This window comes from Prenolepis imparis, unplaced genomic scaffold (assembly GCF_030444845.1).
Source record: "Prenolepis imparis isolate NDT839.2.m4 unplaced genomic scaffold, iyPreImpa1.0 SCAF_3, whole genome shotgun sequence".
NCBI lineage: Eukaryota > Metazoa > Arthropoda > Insecta > Hymenoptera > Formicidae > Prenolepis > Prenolepis imparis.
In genome coordinates, this window is record NW_028141161.1 from 21264310 (window position 1) to 21280571 (window position 16262).

Genomic DNA, 16262 nt, shown 5'->3' on the forward strand with positions numbered 1-16262 from the left:
CAGAGAAATTCTCAGGGGTTCTCGGGGTAAATTCTAAGAGAAAATTCTCTCTGTACTTATTTATAATTTATTGCTTTTTTTATTTAAGAAAATTAAAAACAAATTGAATTATTATCATTACGACAAATCATTATCGTTAAGACAAATCAAGCGCATTATTTCCAAAATTATTGCAAGATGCCCGATTTGTTTATGGCAAATTGTGAAATTTCTCCGTAAAAATAATCCGAGTTCGCAGTCGCATGCGCTCGTCCGGGCGGGTTTATCGACGACGAAACGGTCACATCCGGGTCCCGATTGCGTTGTCCGTGATCTTGAAGCAACTCGCCATACAAACCGTGGTGGCATGCCGGGATACCTTTCACCCTGGAAACTTGCCAACTTCCTTCCTCGAGGGCAAGGACGGAACCGGCGAATATAAATCATATCCCGCTATCCGTTACATTGGTATACTAATGGAGCGCATAATTAGGGAGGGTCCGCCATTATTTTTTTCTTCCACCCCGTCGCTCTGAGCGATGTTTCCATTTCGTGAGTGATAATAATCTTTTTTTTTCTCGCTCGTACTCGCGAAACCTCGAGAGTCTATTATTCTAGACAGATATTGTTCGAGAGTTGACGAATAGAGTCTGATTGCGAATATTTTGGGAAGCGTTTCAGATCCAGTTTGTCTATAATTGATATTGACAATAAACGATACTTTAATGACCAACTGAGACAATACTTTAACGACACTTGAGACGATCTAAAGTATAAGATTAATGGGCCTTTGAATCCTGCGGTTGTCAGCATCTCGAATCGAAACATCGAGATTTTAGATGACAGTGGTGCGGTTGACTGCTATAAAATGACGTTTTTTACTAGGATTGAACGATTCGATTTTCTCTTTTTTAAAAATTTTTAAAAGGCAAAAGAGTGGCCTTCGAGACTTTATATATATTTCATGATATTTCCAATAATTTCGACCTTTTGAATTTTTTTTCTTCTTCCAGATAGTATCGAAAGATATTTTAAAGATATGTTTCGATAGAATTCAATTTATTTTATCAAAATTTGTCTTTCTCAGCTATTGACATTTTTACGAATTTTTATGAAGTCACGTTTGTTGAAGAATTAAAATTGATTTCCTTATCACCATCACATTATATGAGAAATCGAAAGAAAGATTCAAAGAAGAAGAAGAAGAAGAAAGTACACATTCTCTGAAGAGACAGACATTCGAGTACTTAATAATTTAACATTTTTCTATTTGAAAGAGATGAGTTCAGAAACGCTTCTCATATTTTTTCTCATTTCTCGTCTGATTTCTTTGCCTAAAAAAAAAGTCTCATTAAGCCCTCTGATTGCGCTCGAATGACAGGATCCGCGGCGGGAAAACTCTGTTTCTTGACCTGCCCGCACCCAGTTCCGAGCCGCCCGACCAGCTGATCGTTTATCCCGATCGCGCCGGCTACGTCGACATCGAGAGAAAGAGAAAGAGAGAGAAGCCCAAGAGGGTGGATGGAAACGCGAACGACGTCGACGACGGTTGCGGAGATGTGCCGCGTCGCGTCTGCGCGTCGCGACGCCATCGACGGTGGGTCGGGGGTATTGATTTTCCACCCCGTCGTTTGTATACGTATATACACGCTTTGTACATGTGTGCGCGCACAATCACGCGCCAACACACTCGCCTCGAACGGCCGGCACAGCGCGGCGCGGCTGCGAATCCGCCCGCGGAATTCCGCAAAGTCTCTCTCTCTCTCTCTTTCTCTCTCGTTGATCGGCTACCCTCCGGTCGCTTCCGGCCGCCTCGCGCGAGAGACCAGTCCCCTTCGAGGCTCTTCGTGGTCCCGATCGAGGGATTCGGGGACCGTGAGTTCGGTGCTCTATTTCTTGTGCCGCGTTCACCGTCATCGCGGGTCGAAGGAGAAGTTTCTCGTAGACGTTGTTGTTGCGACGCTGTCACTCCCACTCTGGTCCTCGACGAGAGTTCCCGAGAGGGGAGACAGAGGGTGGTTTCTCGCGACTCCACGCGAGGACGGCGAAAAGTCTTCGTTCCCGTCAGGTTTCTGACGGACGTCACCTCCACAGCGTGCGCATATTCACGTAGGGATTATTCACTCGTTCAGAAAGTGACAACCACGCATCCCTCTTCCTTCTCGCTCCTATACTCTTGGATGGAAACTTGGTTTGTGATCTGATCTCGCGCGTTGGTTGCATGTTGCAGGTCGCGCCGATCGGCTGATCCGGCGGCACCAGGAAGCGCCACATCGCCGGTATCCCGAGGAGCCGGAAGGCGGGAAGGCAAGGCAAGACTCTCGTCGAGGAAGAGGAAGGCTGTCGCCCGATATCTAGTCGCGTCAGGCACCCGACCACCAGCCGGCGATGCCTGCACCGACGTCAGCGGCGGGTGCGGCCGAGGCCGGTCCGCCCCGCACCGAACTGCAGGAGTTACAGCTCAAGGCCGGTCAAACCACGGATGAGGTGAGTGATGCATATATGTATATGCATTGTGTGTGTGTGTGTGTCTGTCTGTGTGTGTGTGTACATATACGTATATGTATGTACATGTCGTGACAGCCACGAGGATTTACGACGTGGCGATTAAATTCGACGTAATTTCGCCAAACTCGGTTTCCGAGGATCTCTATTTCGGTCTTCGCGCGAATTTTTATTTTTATTCGCGACCATGGAAACACAACGCTCGGCAACAATATAAGGTTCCTTATTTGTCGCGACTCGAAATATCCCGGCGGATTTGCTATAATTTGCAACGAATTTAAGATCGCGTTTTGAATATAATATTTATTTATAACGGCAGACCGAAAAAGAAAAGTATAATTAATTTTTTACCAAACATTTCGTGTCGTTATACATTTATTTTATTAACATCGTCCTCACTGGTCGAATTAATTATTAGAAAGCGACAAGGATGTTAGACAAATTAATGGAATCAGTCTTTTCAAAAAAACTATGTCTTTGAAAAAATCATATTTCTGGCCTCATCTTTTTTCCATAAGAAATAATGTTACATAGTAAAGATATAAAAATATAAATTCAGCTCAACAAATTTGTTTTACAACCTTCTTTATTTAATTTGTCAAGATCAAATTAAATTTAATTTCCGCGTCTGGCTTTTATTAGCCCGTTTCCTACCTGAATTTATATTTATAGAGTCTTTATCGGAAACAAAAAAATATGATTTTTTCAACAAAAAAAAAAAAAAAAAAGAAAAATTAGCCCACGACGCAGACAACGAGGATGATCGCGTGGTGTATAATCGGTTCGATCGACTTTTGTTTCAGTCTCTGGATAGCACGAGGCGTATGCTGGCGCTATGCGAGGAGGTGAGTCTGTCCTTTTTGTCATTAGTCCCTCCTTATTTGCGCATCGACCCCTCGATCCTCTCTCGATCGTCCTCGAGATTTCCCGCGTCGGTGCACCAAGCAGCCCCTTTCTCCCCTATTATCCGAATCTCGGTAGCAGCCCTCCCTCGTGAACCCTACCCTCCGTTTAGATCCCCCGATTCTCGATTCCTCAGAATAATCTCTTCCCGAACCTTCTCCCTCCGTCTGTCTCGTAAATTAGGAACGATTTTTCATCGACGAATCGTTGCGCGCTACTGCGGCAAGCTACGGGCGCCACTGCTCGCTTGAAGTTCTACTTTGCTAGAAAACTACTGAGAGAAAAAAAAAAATAAAGAAAATGGCAGCAAGGAGGAAAGGAGTCGCGCCAGAGAGAGGTGGGCAAAGTACTATTTCGATCGTTAACCGGTCAAGTGGCGGGTTTCTCTCGATCGACTCGATTATCGAGCCCTCCCGAGATTCGCGCCGTCGAGAACTGACTATATAATATATAGTACAGTAGACAGTCAGGCACGAAACTCGAACCATCTAGCTTGATGAGAGAAAATTAACGAGGCATGATCTCGATATAATTAAACTCGCAAAAGCCCTGGAGAGATTTTTGCTTTTAATTTAATCGACTGCGAGATCTGTTGAAATCTTTTTTTTTTTTTTTTTTTATTACAACTTTCGCTACCAGTATTTCATTGATTCCGCCACTTGACCGGTTGAAACATTGTTGAAATATTCTTGCGGGCTCCCGATTCCGCTTTTGTGAGAGATTCACGCCGGCGAGATACTTCTGCCAGTCCAAGTCACCAGGGGGGTCAGTGCAGGAGAGAAAAAAACTTCGTGAGGACCCTTTGCAGGGAGAAGGGAAGACGTGTAGGTGGACGTCGAGGACGACATGTGTCTTTCTTTTTTCGAAGTAGTATTTTATCCAGCTCTGGTGCCATACGGAGGCGACGATTCCGAGAGCGTGTTGCGGATCCGTGAGCTTGTAAAGAAACGGGTTAGAGGGGATTTTCTTTGCGCGCGTCGCGAGCGGAGAGAGCTCGTTCCCCAGGGGGATGATAAGGGGAAGGGGGGCGAAGAATTCCTGTGTTTTGCGATTTTGTGGAGAATCGCGAGAAGGAAATAAAATAAAAGAAGAAAGAAAAAAGAGAAAAATCGATCGAGGGAGAACAGACCTATCGTGCGAATTTGTAAGACGACGCATCGACGCGTTCCGAGAAACGGCGAGGCACATCACGAACGTGCGCAAAAAAAAGAGATCTCTTTTACTGATTAAATTTTAATTAGCATTGTAATTATATAAGGGTGATGCAGACTGTGCGCTTTATTTAAAATTTATCATATTTTAAATAACATTTTAAATAGATTATATTTTATTAGTATGTAATATATATATTTTTTCCATTAAACTAAAATCTTATGCAATATTTTTTACAATATTTAAATTACTAACAAGTACTAAATAATAAATTCAAGAAATTCAAAGAAAAATATATATAAAAAATATTACCATTTATTGAAATATATTCGCGATTAAATATTACGTAAATTCTGAAAAGAAATTCTGAAAATCGTCCTTTGTATAAATTTGTTTGTTTTCAATTTATTTTACAATTATTGAACAAGATGGTCCAAACAATCGCACTTTTCTTCGCGAAATCTAAAATTGAATATTTTTTTTCAAATATGCTAAATTTAATTATGTTTATGCTTAACGGTGAAAAAAAAAAAAAAATACGAAGATGAGAAAAAGAAACAAAATATTCCATAATTAAATTTAAACAGATTTTATTTTAACAAAAACTGCTTGAGATTTAAAATTCTTTATACTTCTTAATATTAGATGCTTGTAATCAGAATTTTCTCGAGAAAAAGTTTACGCTTAATTTATCAAAGAACTTGCTTGGAAGGATATCCGATAGTTCTGGACTTATTATACCAGACGTACTAGAAAAGTAATCTTGAAAAAATTGAGGGTGCTCGAACTCAAAGTATTTTGACTTTTCATTTTATTTTATTTTATTTTATAATCGCTACGTATATATATATATATATATATATATATATATATATATACGTAAAAAATATAATTCTGGATAAATCTCAAATAAAGTGTGTTGATTTAATTTTTTTTTCGCAATTATTATATACAGACAAATTCGAGAGAAAGAGTTTACGAATATATTTATGTAAAATGATATTTAAAAGTACAGAGACGTTTTATTGAACTTCTCGAGACAATGAAGAGCGCGTGATTCGACAGATGAATTAAATTACAGTCCTCCGATTTTCATATTATTTTCTGAAAGTGTGACGACATATATTATACGAATATTTGTCTACCATTTTATTGATTTAATAATAACGCTCTCCTTTATTTGCTCGCGTGTGTTTTACGATATTGCGTACGTTCGCGCGTGCCACGACCGTGAAAAAGGAACTACCTGCATTCTGCAGCTCTCTCCATATTCTCTTATTTCCATGCATAATTATTCGCTGTCTATGCTCGTTATCTTCGATATCTACTATACTATTCTCGATACATTATATATATATGTGTGCGCGTGTACATCTATATGAATGTATGCGGTTCTGTGTAACTGTTTGTGTGTATGTATGTTTGTATGTATATGTATATACATACACATACGCATACACATAACGATGATGTTTACTCTCTTCTACTATACTTTTAACTTACTATACTTGTCGAAGGAATGCACGCAACTGACTTCCGCGATCTGATCCGTCAAACTGGCTTATCCTGTCTAATAATCGGTCTGACAATCATCGTGCTTGCAATTGTTACGACACAATTGCTGGTACTGCAATTATGTTTCAAATTTCAAGAGGTGAGAAAAGTGTTGAAAAATTTGCTTCTTAATTATATTTATTAACATCGTATTTTGCGCGATCGTACACGTTGCTTAATTTTAGAAATTTAATATTTCCATAATAAATTCGATCGAATAATTTCTATAAGATATATAATTCTTTTCGAACCAACTTTCTGCAGCCTCACGATTGCGTAATATTGCGTAATCGCGCAAAAGTAAATTTATCGTAATTTTATCATGATTTTTTGGTAACATTTACAAGAGTAATGTCGCGTGCACAAAAAGCAGGATCGCTCGAATTTTCTTATTTGAAAAAAAAAGGAGGAGGATCCGCCGAGGTCCTTGCGTCGTTCCGTTTCAGTCTATCTCGCTCCTACTTATCTACCTGTGGCTGCACTAATAAGCACGTGTCGCATTCTTCCGAGCACCGGGGACGTCCCTCGAATCATCATCGGCCGAGAGAAGCGTACGTACACACACCCACAATGCGCAATGCGTTATCATTGTCACGTCGCGCGTGATGATAAAATGATCGCGCACTTGATCGCGACCAGGAGGCAGCGATAAAGTGCCATGGTCAAGTCGCAAACTTCCAAGGAAAAACGGGTTTCTCTATGCGTTATCATTTTTTTTTTTTTTTTCTCGGCGACACGAGATGACGAAAATCGCCGAGAAAATCGAACGCGAAAAATATGCGAGAGTAGACGTACAATGTTAGGTCGAAAGTGGCGATCGATCGCTCGCTTTTTTTTTATCTGTCTTTCTTATAGTATAGCTCGATCGTCAACTTTCTCGTTTCATCGGACGCTGATTAATTCGCGGGTTCGCCCGCATCTATTTTGCGACCCCTTTTTAACGCGAGCTCCCTGCGCGACGGTGTGTAAGCGACGTCTTTCTTTTTTCTTTTATCGATGGTTCTTGCTTGAATCCAACGTGGATATATTTCACTCTTTTCCGAGCGATTGATTCTCTTTTGAGCGAAATATCCAGTCGGAGAGAAAAAAATTTATTTTAGCGAGGAAAGGGAGATATTTTAATAAATGAAATTTTTTAATGAAGTTTGCAAGAAATTTTTATCTCTATATATAAATATCGCGGTTTTTGACGCATAAATATTAGACAAAAATATACGGAGTTTTCTTTAAATAACTCTAAAAATTTTTTTCTATATTTAACATGTTTTTTTATATTTTCTCTATGCTTATATATATTGAAATTATTTATATAATGCAAATTGCTTGGAAAGATCAAAATCATATCCTTTTCTTATTAATTTTGATTATTGGTTTAACATTCTTTAACTAGCAAACTTATTTTCACAAATTAAGCGGCTGCTTCTTATTGTACGACAATTTTCTGCCAGGTAATTTCAATTTAATCCATCGTTATTAATCGGCAGACCTCACTTATATTTATATTGATCCCGCTAACATGAGATAATTGTCAATTAACGCTAATATGATTTTACGTATAACCATTATAGGAAGACTATAGGGAACGAATGTGTGCACCAAGTGTTCAATTAAATACGATACACGATTAATTAATTAAGAACGAATAATAATAATTATTAACAGTAATAATTATCGAATAACTAGGCGGACATATACGCGACACATATTACTATCGTTAGAGAGATAGTATTTATTACGATTATGAAAAAAAATTTCTCGAAACTTTCGTCATGCAATTGCGCTTGCGCATCGTCGACGCAGGTGACATAAGCGTACGTTTCTCCTTACCTTCTCTTCTAATACGTATCTGCGAATCCCTTTCTTCTCCTTGTATATGTGCCTTTTTTTTTTTTAATCAGAGCATTACGTAGACTAATATCAATAGCCTTATTATATACCCGTTATCGGGGAGAGTAAATGTTATGATCGGGAGGATTTTTTGCCTTGTTTTTGGACGAATTGTAACATGTCGCATCGGATCGTTATTTTTTAAAATACGATCGATCCTGGCGATTGTATACGCGAATATTGTACCGTAATGATGTTATATCAACGCAATTATGTCTCGATGAGACAGCGTCCAAGTATTCGCGATAGCGCAGCGAGCAGAGGGAAGAATTCGACTGCTCGTGATAAAAAAAAAAGAAAGAAAAAAATAGAATTCTTTTTTGTGGATGAAAATCGCGCGGTTTGACTTCTCGCTCTTTAACCCTTTGTACTTGAGTAGTTTCTCTTGTAAAAGCAAGAGAACGTGTTTAGCATCCTTCGGAGGGCGACGTTTCCTTCTAATTGTTCTGAATTTAATTACGCTTTTACTTTAGAAAGAAATTGTTTACGTGAAGATAAAAGAATATCGATTTATGTGAAATGTAAATTTACATTATTTATCTAAATGCGGAGTGATCGATATCGAAAAATTTTCTTTTTTATTAGTGCTGAATTCAAAATTCTTACAGATTCCGGAATATACATATAATGATTAATACTTATCGCAAAACACTTCTCAGAAAATAGTGTCATTTACAAATTTATCTCCTTTCAATATATTTACAGGAATATTTTATTATTAAAAACATGATTATTCTCGCGAAAGGAATGCAAAGGGTTAAAGTGCAAATCTCGCGGAAAAGTGTTCTTCAAGATCGTCGAGATAAGAAGGGTTCGCGCCCTCGCTAAAGAAGAGGGCCCACCCTAGAGGAGTATCGCCTACCGAGATACCGAATGGGCGAACCGATGAGACGCCCGAAAAGAGAAAATAATGGCGAATGCGAAAAGAGAGAATAAAACGAAAAGGAAACAAAAAAAAAGGGGAATAAGGAAAAGAGGAAAGATGGAGGGAAGCTGCGTCAGTATATATACGTAAAAAACAAAGCTGTTGCTGCTGTCTCTCGATATTGTGTCCGATGTTGCTGTGGATGTTACTTACTTGTGTTTCTTTGTATACGTGTGCGCGGTGTGTGGCCGTGTGTGGTCTCCGCTTGCCTCCGCGATTTCTTACATTTGCCTGCTTCGATTGCCTCTGTCTGCTTTCCACGAGATTTCGTAACTCGAAAGAGCAATCGGCGACTGTTCTAGTTTAATGAAATAGTTGTTTGTCGTAAGCAACAAGAATCGAGAAAAAGTATATATGACAGATGATAATTAATCTTCCGAATTTTGTTTGATTTTTTGACACAAGTCGTCAGAATTTAAAGCGATAAAAATGATATATATAATTGTTATTTTTTTCCTTACTCGAACGATTATAAAAATATAGAATAAAAATTGTAAATTATATTATAAAACGCGATCTTTTAGAGTTTTGACAGATACGACAGATATCATATTTTTTTCGATAATCAAATGATTATTACATTAAAAAAAAATATCGATTTAAATTTAACTTCTCTCGCGCTTCTTTATAACTATATTTTTTAAGTTTGAAATTTTATTCCAACTTTTTTATCGAACGCAAGATGTTACAAGCTTCTTAATGCCCTGAATAAATTTGGTGAAGTTTTATCGCGCGCTTAAGAGAGAGGCAGTATTATCGTTGTCGCTAATTTGCCTTTCGATCAACGAAATCTCATTGCCTGTCCGCTTTGGCTGTCTGGCTGTTTGTGTGTGTTGGCCTTTTCCCTCTCTGCAAGCCACTGTCCACTTTCTTCAGTGCATCGCTCTTTTTAGAAGCGATCATCAAAGCACAGTATAATCAATACTCAATATAATCAATACAGTGCACATCAGTTCACGCTATCATACAAAAGAAATGCATTTTTCATTGAAATACATATATACATATTCACACCATACACGTACAGGCTGTCCCGTAGAAAAATCTGTTTTGCAAAAAAAATCGGAGAGACAATGATTGATCTTTCCTCGTCAAGAATTTTATTCGATTTGCAAATTTGTAATGATTATAGTATTAATTGTCGTAATCTTGAAATTCTTTTAAAATACATTTACCGTAAAGAAAGAGTTTACTAAAAATCAATAATTGATTTAAAACATGGACTTAAAAGTATTAGTATGATTTATGATTTTAATTCTATTCTATTTACTTTATTCCGTATAGGAAGAAAAATTGCATTACAGATTGAGATATCGTCTTAAATCTTGTTAAAATTTTTTATTTTATTTTGTAGCTTATTATTTAATTTTATTTTTAATAATTTGTTAAGTAATTCTTATACAATCTTTGCTAAGAAATCCGATTTATGTGAAGAATAAAATGCTACAGTTAGTAATTCTCTATTTTCTGGGACATCCTGCAATACGATATTTGTACACTTAAAAGAGATATTCGAGATATATTTAATTCTTTGTATTTTTCAATATGCTGTAGCGCTTTATTGTTATTTGTATCACTAATCAATCAGTAGAAATGATTTAATATCGAATATATTGTAGAATTTTGATATTTATATTTGATATTCTTTAATATTTTAGCTTTAAATGAATACAAAAGATATACTTTCTATTAATTTTTTTATTTTTCTATTCGTTCTCTTACCGTTTAAATCTTACCTAGATTTTAATTGACCGATTTAATTACTCATACTTTACACATTCTCGCCACTGTCGACGTATCACTCTTCACGTTTTCTCTCCAAATCTTATGCACTTCCACAATTATATGTATATATTTTTTTATACCGATATGCACGCTTGTATTTTTCAAGCCGAATGAGGAAAGGAGCAAATATTACAATTTTCGCGACTAAATAGTCGCTAAATAAATCGATCAATCATACACAGATTCTTTTTTACATTCTCGGCTCTATTTAGCGCGATATTAAATGCAACTTATTCGATTCTACTTGTTCGATACTCGATTGCGTTCATTGTTGACACGTTAATTAACGAATTAGAAAATTAGGATCGGATATATCCGCATTTAGTGTTAAACGCGCAAATATGGCCTGTAATTAAGCGGGACTCTGTTGAAAAAAAATAAGAAAAAGGAAACCGTCAAACGTATAGTATCATTTTTCCCTTCTCGGTTCATCGACCGTTTCATTCACTTCGCTCATTCGCGCATTCACTTTACTCGCTGCCCGTCATCACCCTCCCAGCTCCCCCTCCGACTTCAATTACGTGTGCGTGTGTGTTTTACTTTGCATTTATCCAGGCACTTGCAACCCTTTGAGTCTCGAAGAGTGCCTCCAACCGGAATTTCTCATCGGATTTTTTATTAATTTTTTTTACATGCATTATCGTAATCCTTATATATATCCTTAATTAATATTTATATAAGTCGATTATGAGAAACAAGATTATATTTGATTGTAAAATTTAAGGCTTTAAAATTTATATATTTTATTATTTTATAAATTATGTGATGTTTTGTTTAAAAATTTAAAATTAAAAATTTTTATTTGAGATATGTACATTTATTATAATTTTTGTAAATTTTTAAGTACTCGGTAATACAATTATTTGTATTACCGGTGAATTTTTTGTCCCCATTGATTTATCTATCCTAGCGGCACATTTGTGACTCAAAGGGGCTTCTTGCGAGGCCTGCGACTTGCCTTGCGCATTGGATCTTACTCAATGGAAGCGTACTCTATTGTGTATCCTGGGGTGTACCTGTACCTACCTACCTAATACACACTCTACTATATACCGCTCTTTTCGTCACTGGGAATCCAAGAAAGAATCCCCACTTATCACCCAGAAAAAAAATAACACTGCAGCCGTGGATCTGCTCGATCGTGTTCGATCCTTCCTGGATTCCCCTCCGACGAAAAGGAGGAGACAATCGCAGGGACGATCGACCACGATCGAGAGATTAGAAAACTGTTCAGCCGAAACTCACAGAATATCGCAAAGAAATGCAAAAAAAAAAGAAACAAACAAAAAAGAATCTCAAAGACTGAAAATAATAAACGCGCGCTCTTTGTCAGAAGGAAGATATCCGCGCCAAATAAAAACAAAAAAATATATAAACGCACAACAACAACGGCGACAACAATTACAGCAACAGGAACAACATCTACAACAACAACAACATGTACAACAGCAACATCGCCATTGACCGATACAACATCAGGAACAACAACAACAACAACAAGCAACAACATGCCGACACGTTCGTACTGTCATCGCGTTCGATGGTACCTCCGGTCGAGACATCTCATACTACTTTCTTTCTTCACAATCTCTCTTGCCCACCTGTCTCTGCGTCGCGGGCAGGTATCGATATATCGATATTATAAACAATACGCCGTGTAAGGCGAGTCCGAGGGCGCGCCGCGACGTCGTTCGTGATAGACAGAAAATGAGGGGAAAAAAATCACGAGAAAAGTGAAAAAAATAGAAAAAAAAACGAGAGAGGCCCCGAAAGAATACTTCTCACTCTGGTCCCACTCTGTACGCGCACCACTGTACCTCAACATATCCGGCCACCACAATAATCCACCTCTTATCTTGCTTGCCCAGAACCCACCACCGACTTGTCCATTACATATATACCTCTCTTTCTATATATATAAATATATACCTAACTATATACTATACTAATATATACTACTAATATTACTACTTTATACTTACTGAAAGAAAGATACGAAGAAAGAGTGAAGAAAGATATACGACTCTATCTCTCTTTCTTTCTATCTGTCTATCTCTCTCTCTATCTATCTCTCGCTCTCTCTCTAACACTGGTGGTGGTTGTCTGTGTTGTGCTGCCTCTATCTGTCGTAGAGCAAGGAGGCTGGCATCCGCACTCTGGTCGCACTCGACGACCAGGGAGGTGAGTGAATCCGCTTGTTAGTTAAGTAATTAAGTAACTACCGAAAACGAAAGGGTAGGAGGTGAAGGAACGAGGAAAAATTCACTCGTTTTTGTTAGTCACCGCACACACTTTTACGATTTAACACACCGTGTCTATATATATATATATAATATCACAAGCGTTACCCCCGCGAGTGTCTTTCTCCCTCCATATAACGCATATAATACGCACATACACGCATACACACGACAGGGTCTCGGGATGAGAAAATTGCGGGAAAGAAAACAGATGAGATGATTCCATATGAGTTTGATATCTATTTTATACGCAATTTTTTTTTTAATGTGATAGAAATTAGTTTTATCAAATGTAGAATTGATTTTTGACGTTCAAAAAAAGAGCTTATTTTTACTGTTATTGTCAAACTGAGATTTCTTTCTCTTCTTCGTATTTGCTATAGGTTTTATTTGTCTCTTCACGAAAAATTATTTATCTTGAAAAATTAAATGAAAATATTTAACGAATATTTAATAGATATACGAAGATTGTATTCTCGCATTTTTCCTTCTTCCATTGTCGAAATCATGCGAAACATCCCGTAGATTTCAAATTCCAAATACCCGCTAAATCTCTCTCAAATATGCCTATACGTAATTATTCTTGCGTTAATAATTAGACACACATACACGACGGTATAACGATTAAACACTGACTCTTTCGGTCATGATAAATAATAATTAGTGGAAAGTCCTTAATTTAAAGAAAAACAATTCCAACATAATCTTCATAGTAAATTGTAGTAATTCATAGTATTCGATATAAATCTGAACGATTGCTAGATGAAACGACCGAAAGGGTTAACGCAGTGATCTCTCGAGAATCGACGCTCGAAACGCTCGCGGGTTGTAGCTGCTAACCAGAGACGGAAATTGTTCTATTAACACACTCAGTCCTCTACCGGGGCTCCCGAAGATATTACGGATGTAGGATGTAGGCTCGCCACCCCCGCGGAACCCCGTTAATTAACAGTCGTACGACATGCGCCGGATATTCCTTAATGTTCCAAATTCGACGAATTCGCGAATAATAATAATAATAATGGTTCCGAATTTTTGCAGATTGCGAATTTTTCGCGGAGCGCGATTTTTCCGCGAGGCGAATTTTCCGTCACACGTCCGAAAGAACTTTAGGCAGAAATCGATTTTCCGGCCCGATAGCTTGTGGTTCCTGTTTCGCGTTCAACAGCCACGAAAAAGCCAATTCTTCGGGTCTAAAAATATCCGATTAATGTGTACGCTTAATTAAACGCGTTCGAAATTACACGCTTTGACGCGGCTTAACGACATAATACCATGCTTTTAACATGAGACACGAGCTATCTCTCTCTCTCGATCGGAGAGAGAGAGAGCTTTAACTCTACCCTAAATCATCATTTACTTTCCTGAGCAGGCAGGCTACAATTCACAATGAGGATAATTTCGCGCCCAATTAGCAAATTCGATTAAAGGAGACCGACAGCCAACTACCACTATACAATCGCAAGTTGTATATACTACTGTGCCGAATCTACTACCGATTAATACTGATTATACAACACCATCGCCATGATCACTGACACCAACCGAGACTACTCTCTCTGCTGATATATTAAACTAATGTTTACTTACTTGTACACTGAGGCCTGTTTCTACCAACGTCGGTTAATTTTAACCTACGGTTAAACTATATCTTTCTCTTTTTTCAGCTACATTTTTAAAAAGAGACAAAGATAGTTTAACCGGAGGCTTTAAAGTTAACCGATGTTGGTAGAAATGGGCCTGAGACCTGTTTCTACCAACGTCGGTTAACTTTAACCTACGGTTAAACTATATCTTTGTCTTTTTTCAGATACGTTCTTAAAAAGAGACAAAGATATAGTTTAACCGGAGGTTAAAGTTAACCGATGTTGATAGAAACAGGCCTGAGAGAATTTTCTCTTAGAATTACCCTAAAAATCATAGTAATCGTGGGACAATATGGTGTGGAAAGAATTTTATGAGAATTTCTCTGATTAATATTTATCACAATAAAAATAATAATATTTATCATAATAATGATTAATTTTACTAAACTGCATAGTAACATTAATTAAACATATTTTATATTTTATTGTGATAGATATTATTATTTTTATTGTGATAAATATTAATCAGAGAAATTCTCATAAAATTCTTTCTATATCGCATATTGTCCCACGATTACCATGATTTTCAGGGTAAATTCTAAGAGAATATTCTCTCTGTGTACCATTATTACACTGCGGCTGCGTTTTGGATCGTAGGCGGAAAAAAAAAAATTTTTTTCGCCAACGTCTAATTTTGTTGAAATTTCAATCTTTCGTCGACGCGGATTATAAATATCTTTTTCGATAATACTTTACGGAGTAATTAAAAGTTTGCATTAAGACGCGCGCTTTTTCCTCCTACAATCTCTTCGCGGCTTTCATCGTTCGCGAGAAAAGTGAAGAGAAAGATGCATTTATTTTTTTTTTTAAATTTTAATCTAAAACTTCCGCCGGAACTTTACGATCCAATACGCGACTCGTGCAATTCACGACGTGAACTAACAAGTTCAGGCTCATTTTTACGTTTTCACATCAGTGACATCATCGGGAAACTCTTCCGCAATAACGTGACAGGGGATATTCTCACTCTCTACATACTAACAATAAGCGATATACATAATGTGAAAATGGGCCTCCACCAATAAATCAATTCATCATCGCTGCTGCTGCTATTCGCTGTCGCTATTTGCCAGCGTTTGACGTGAAGCGGCTCGTACAAGATCCAACGCGCGAATTTCCATTGTATATAAACAAATATATACGAGCGCCATTGCATAAACATTACCATTGCACTGAATATTTTATCAATATTTTTTTAACTTTACTCACACAACGGTATTACGTGATACCCTCTTTATCCGTATTTTTATCAGTGTGTGTATATATATCTTTTCTACATTATTATATACAGATTTTTTTTATCAATCTATAGATAGATTCCTCGCGTATTGTGTGAGACTGTTCCCCTTTTATTTAAATTTTTTATATATAAAAGTAACAATTTTTCTCTATTATTTTTTCTTTGTGTATGTGTGCGCGCGTGTATGTATGTGTTTGTATGTGTGTATCGCGCAAGGTGTTGGATGCTGTATGAACCGCTTAACGAGATCGAACCGCTCTCGTGTACAATTAAATAGCTGTTGTTCAGATGGTGTAATTTACAGATCGTGATCATTTTTGTTTTTATTTTTTTTTTTCCCCCCATTCCGCCGTTTTTCTCTCTCTGTGTGACCCATTACACACTCACACTTACTCGCCCTTCCTTTCGTGCCCTTCTTTTCTCTTTCTCTCTCTTTCTGCGTGTAG

At 37.5% G+C, this 16262-nt stretch overlaps 1 protein-coding gene across 7 annotated transcripts in view; it reads left to right on the forward strand.

Moving 5' to 3' along the window:
* The window catches only part of Snap25 (Synaptosomal-associated protein 25kDa), a 46576-nt gene that overhangs the window by 6131 nt on the left and 24183 nt on the right, over positions 1–16262 (forward strand). For 4 of the 7 annotated variants that reach the window (XM_083034500.1, XM_083034501.1, XM_083034494.1 and 1 more), the window contains exons 2-4: positions 2210–2466; positions 3288–3329; positions 12823–12871. In XM_083034500.1, coding sequence (XP_082890626.1) covers positions 2368–2466; positions 3288–3329; positions 12823–12871 — 190 coding nt within the window. In that variant the 5' untranslated portion in view covers positions 2210–2367. Of the gene's footprint in view, positions 1–1688; positions 2089–2209; positions 2467–3287; positions 3330–12822; positions 12872–16262 lie in introns of those variants that run through there. The other 3 variants (XM_083034498.1, XM_083034499.1, XM_083034497.1) reach the window with 2 other exon arrangements.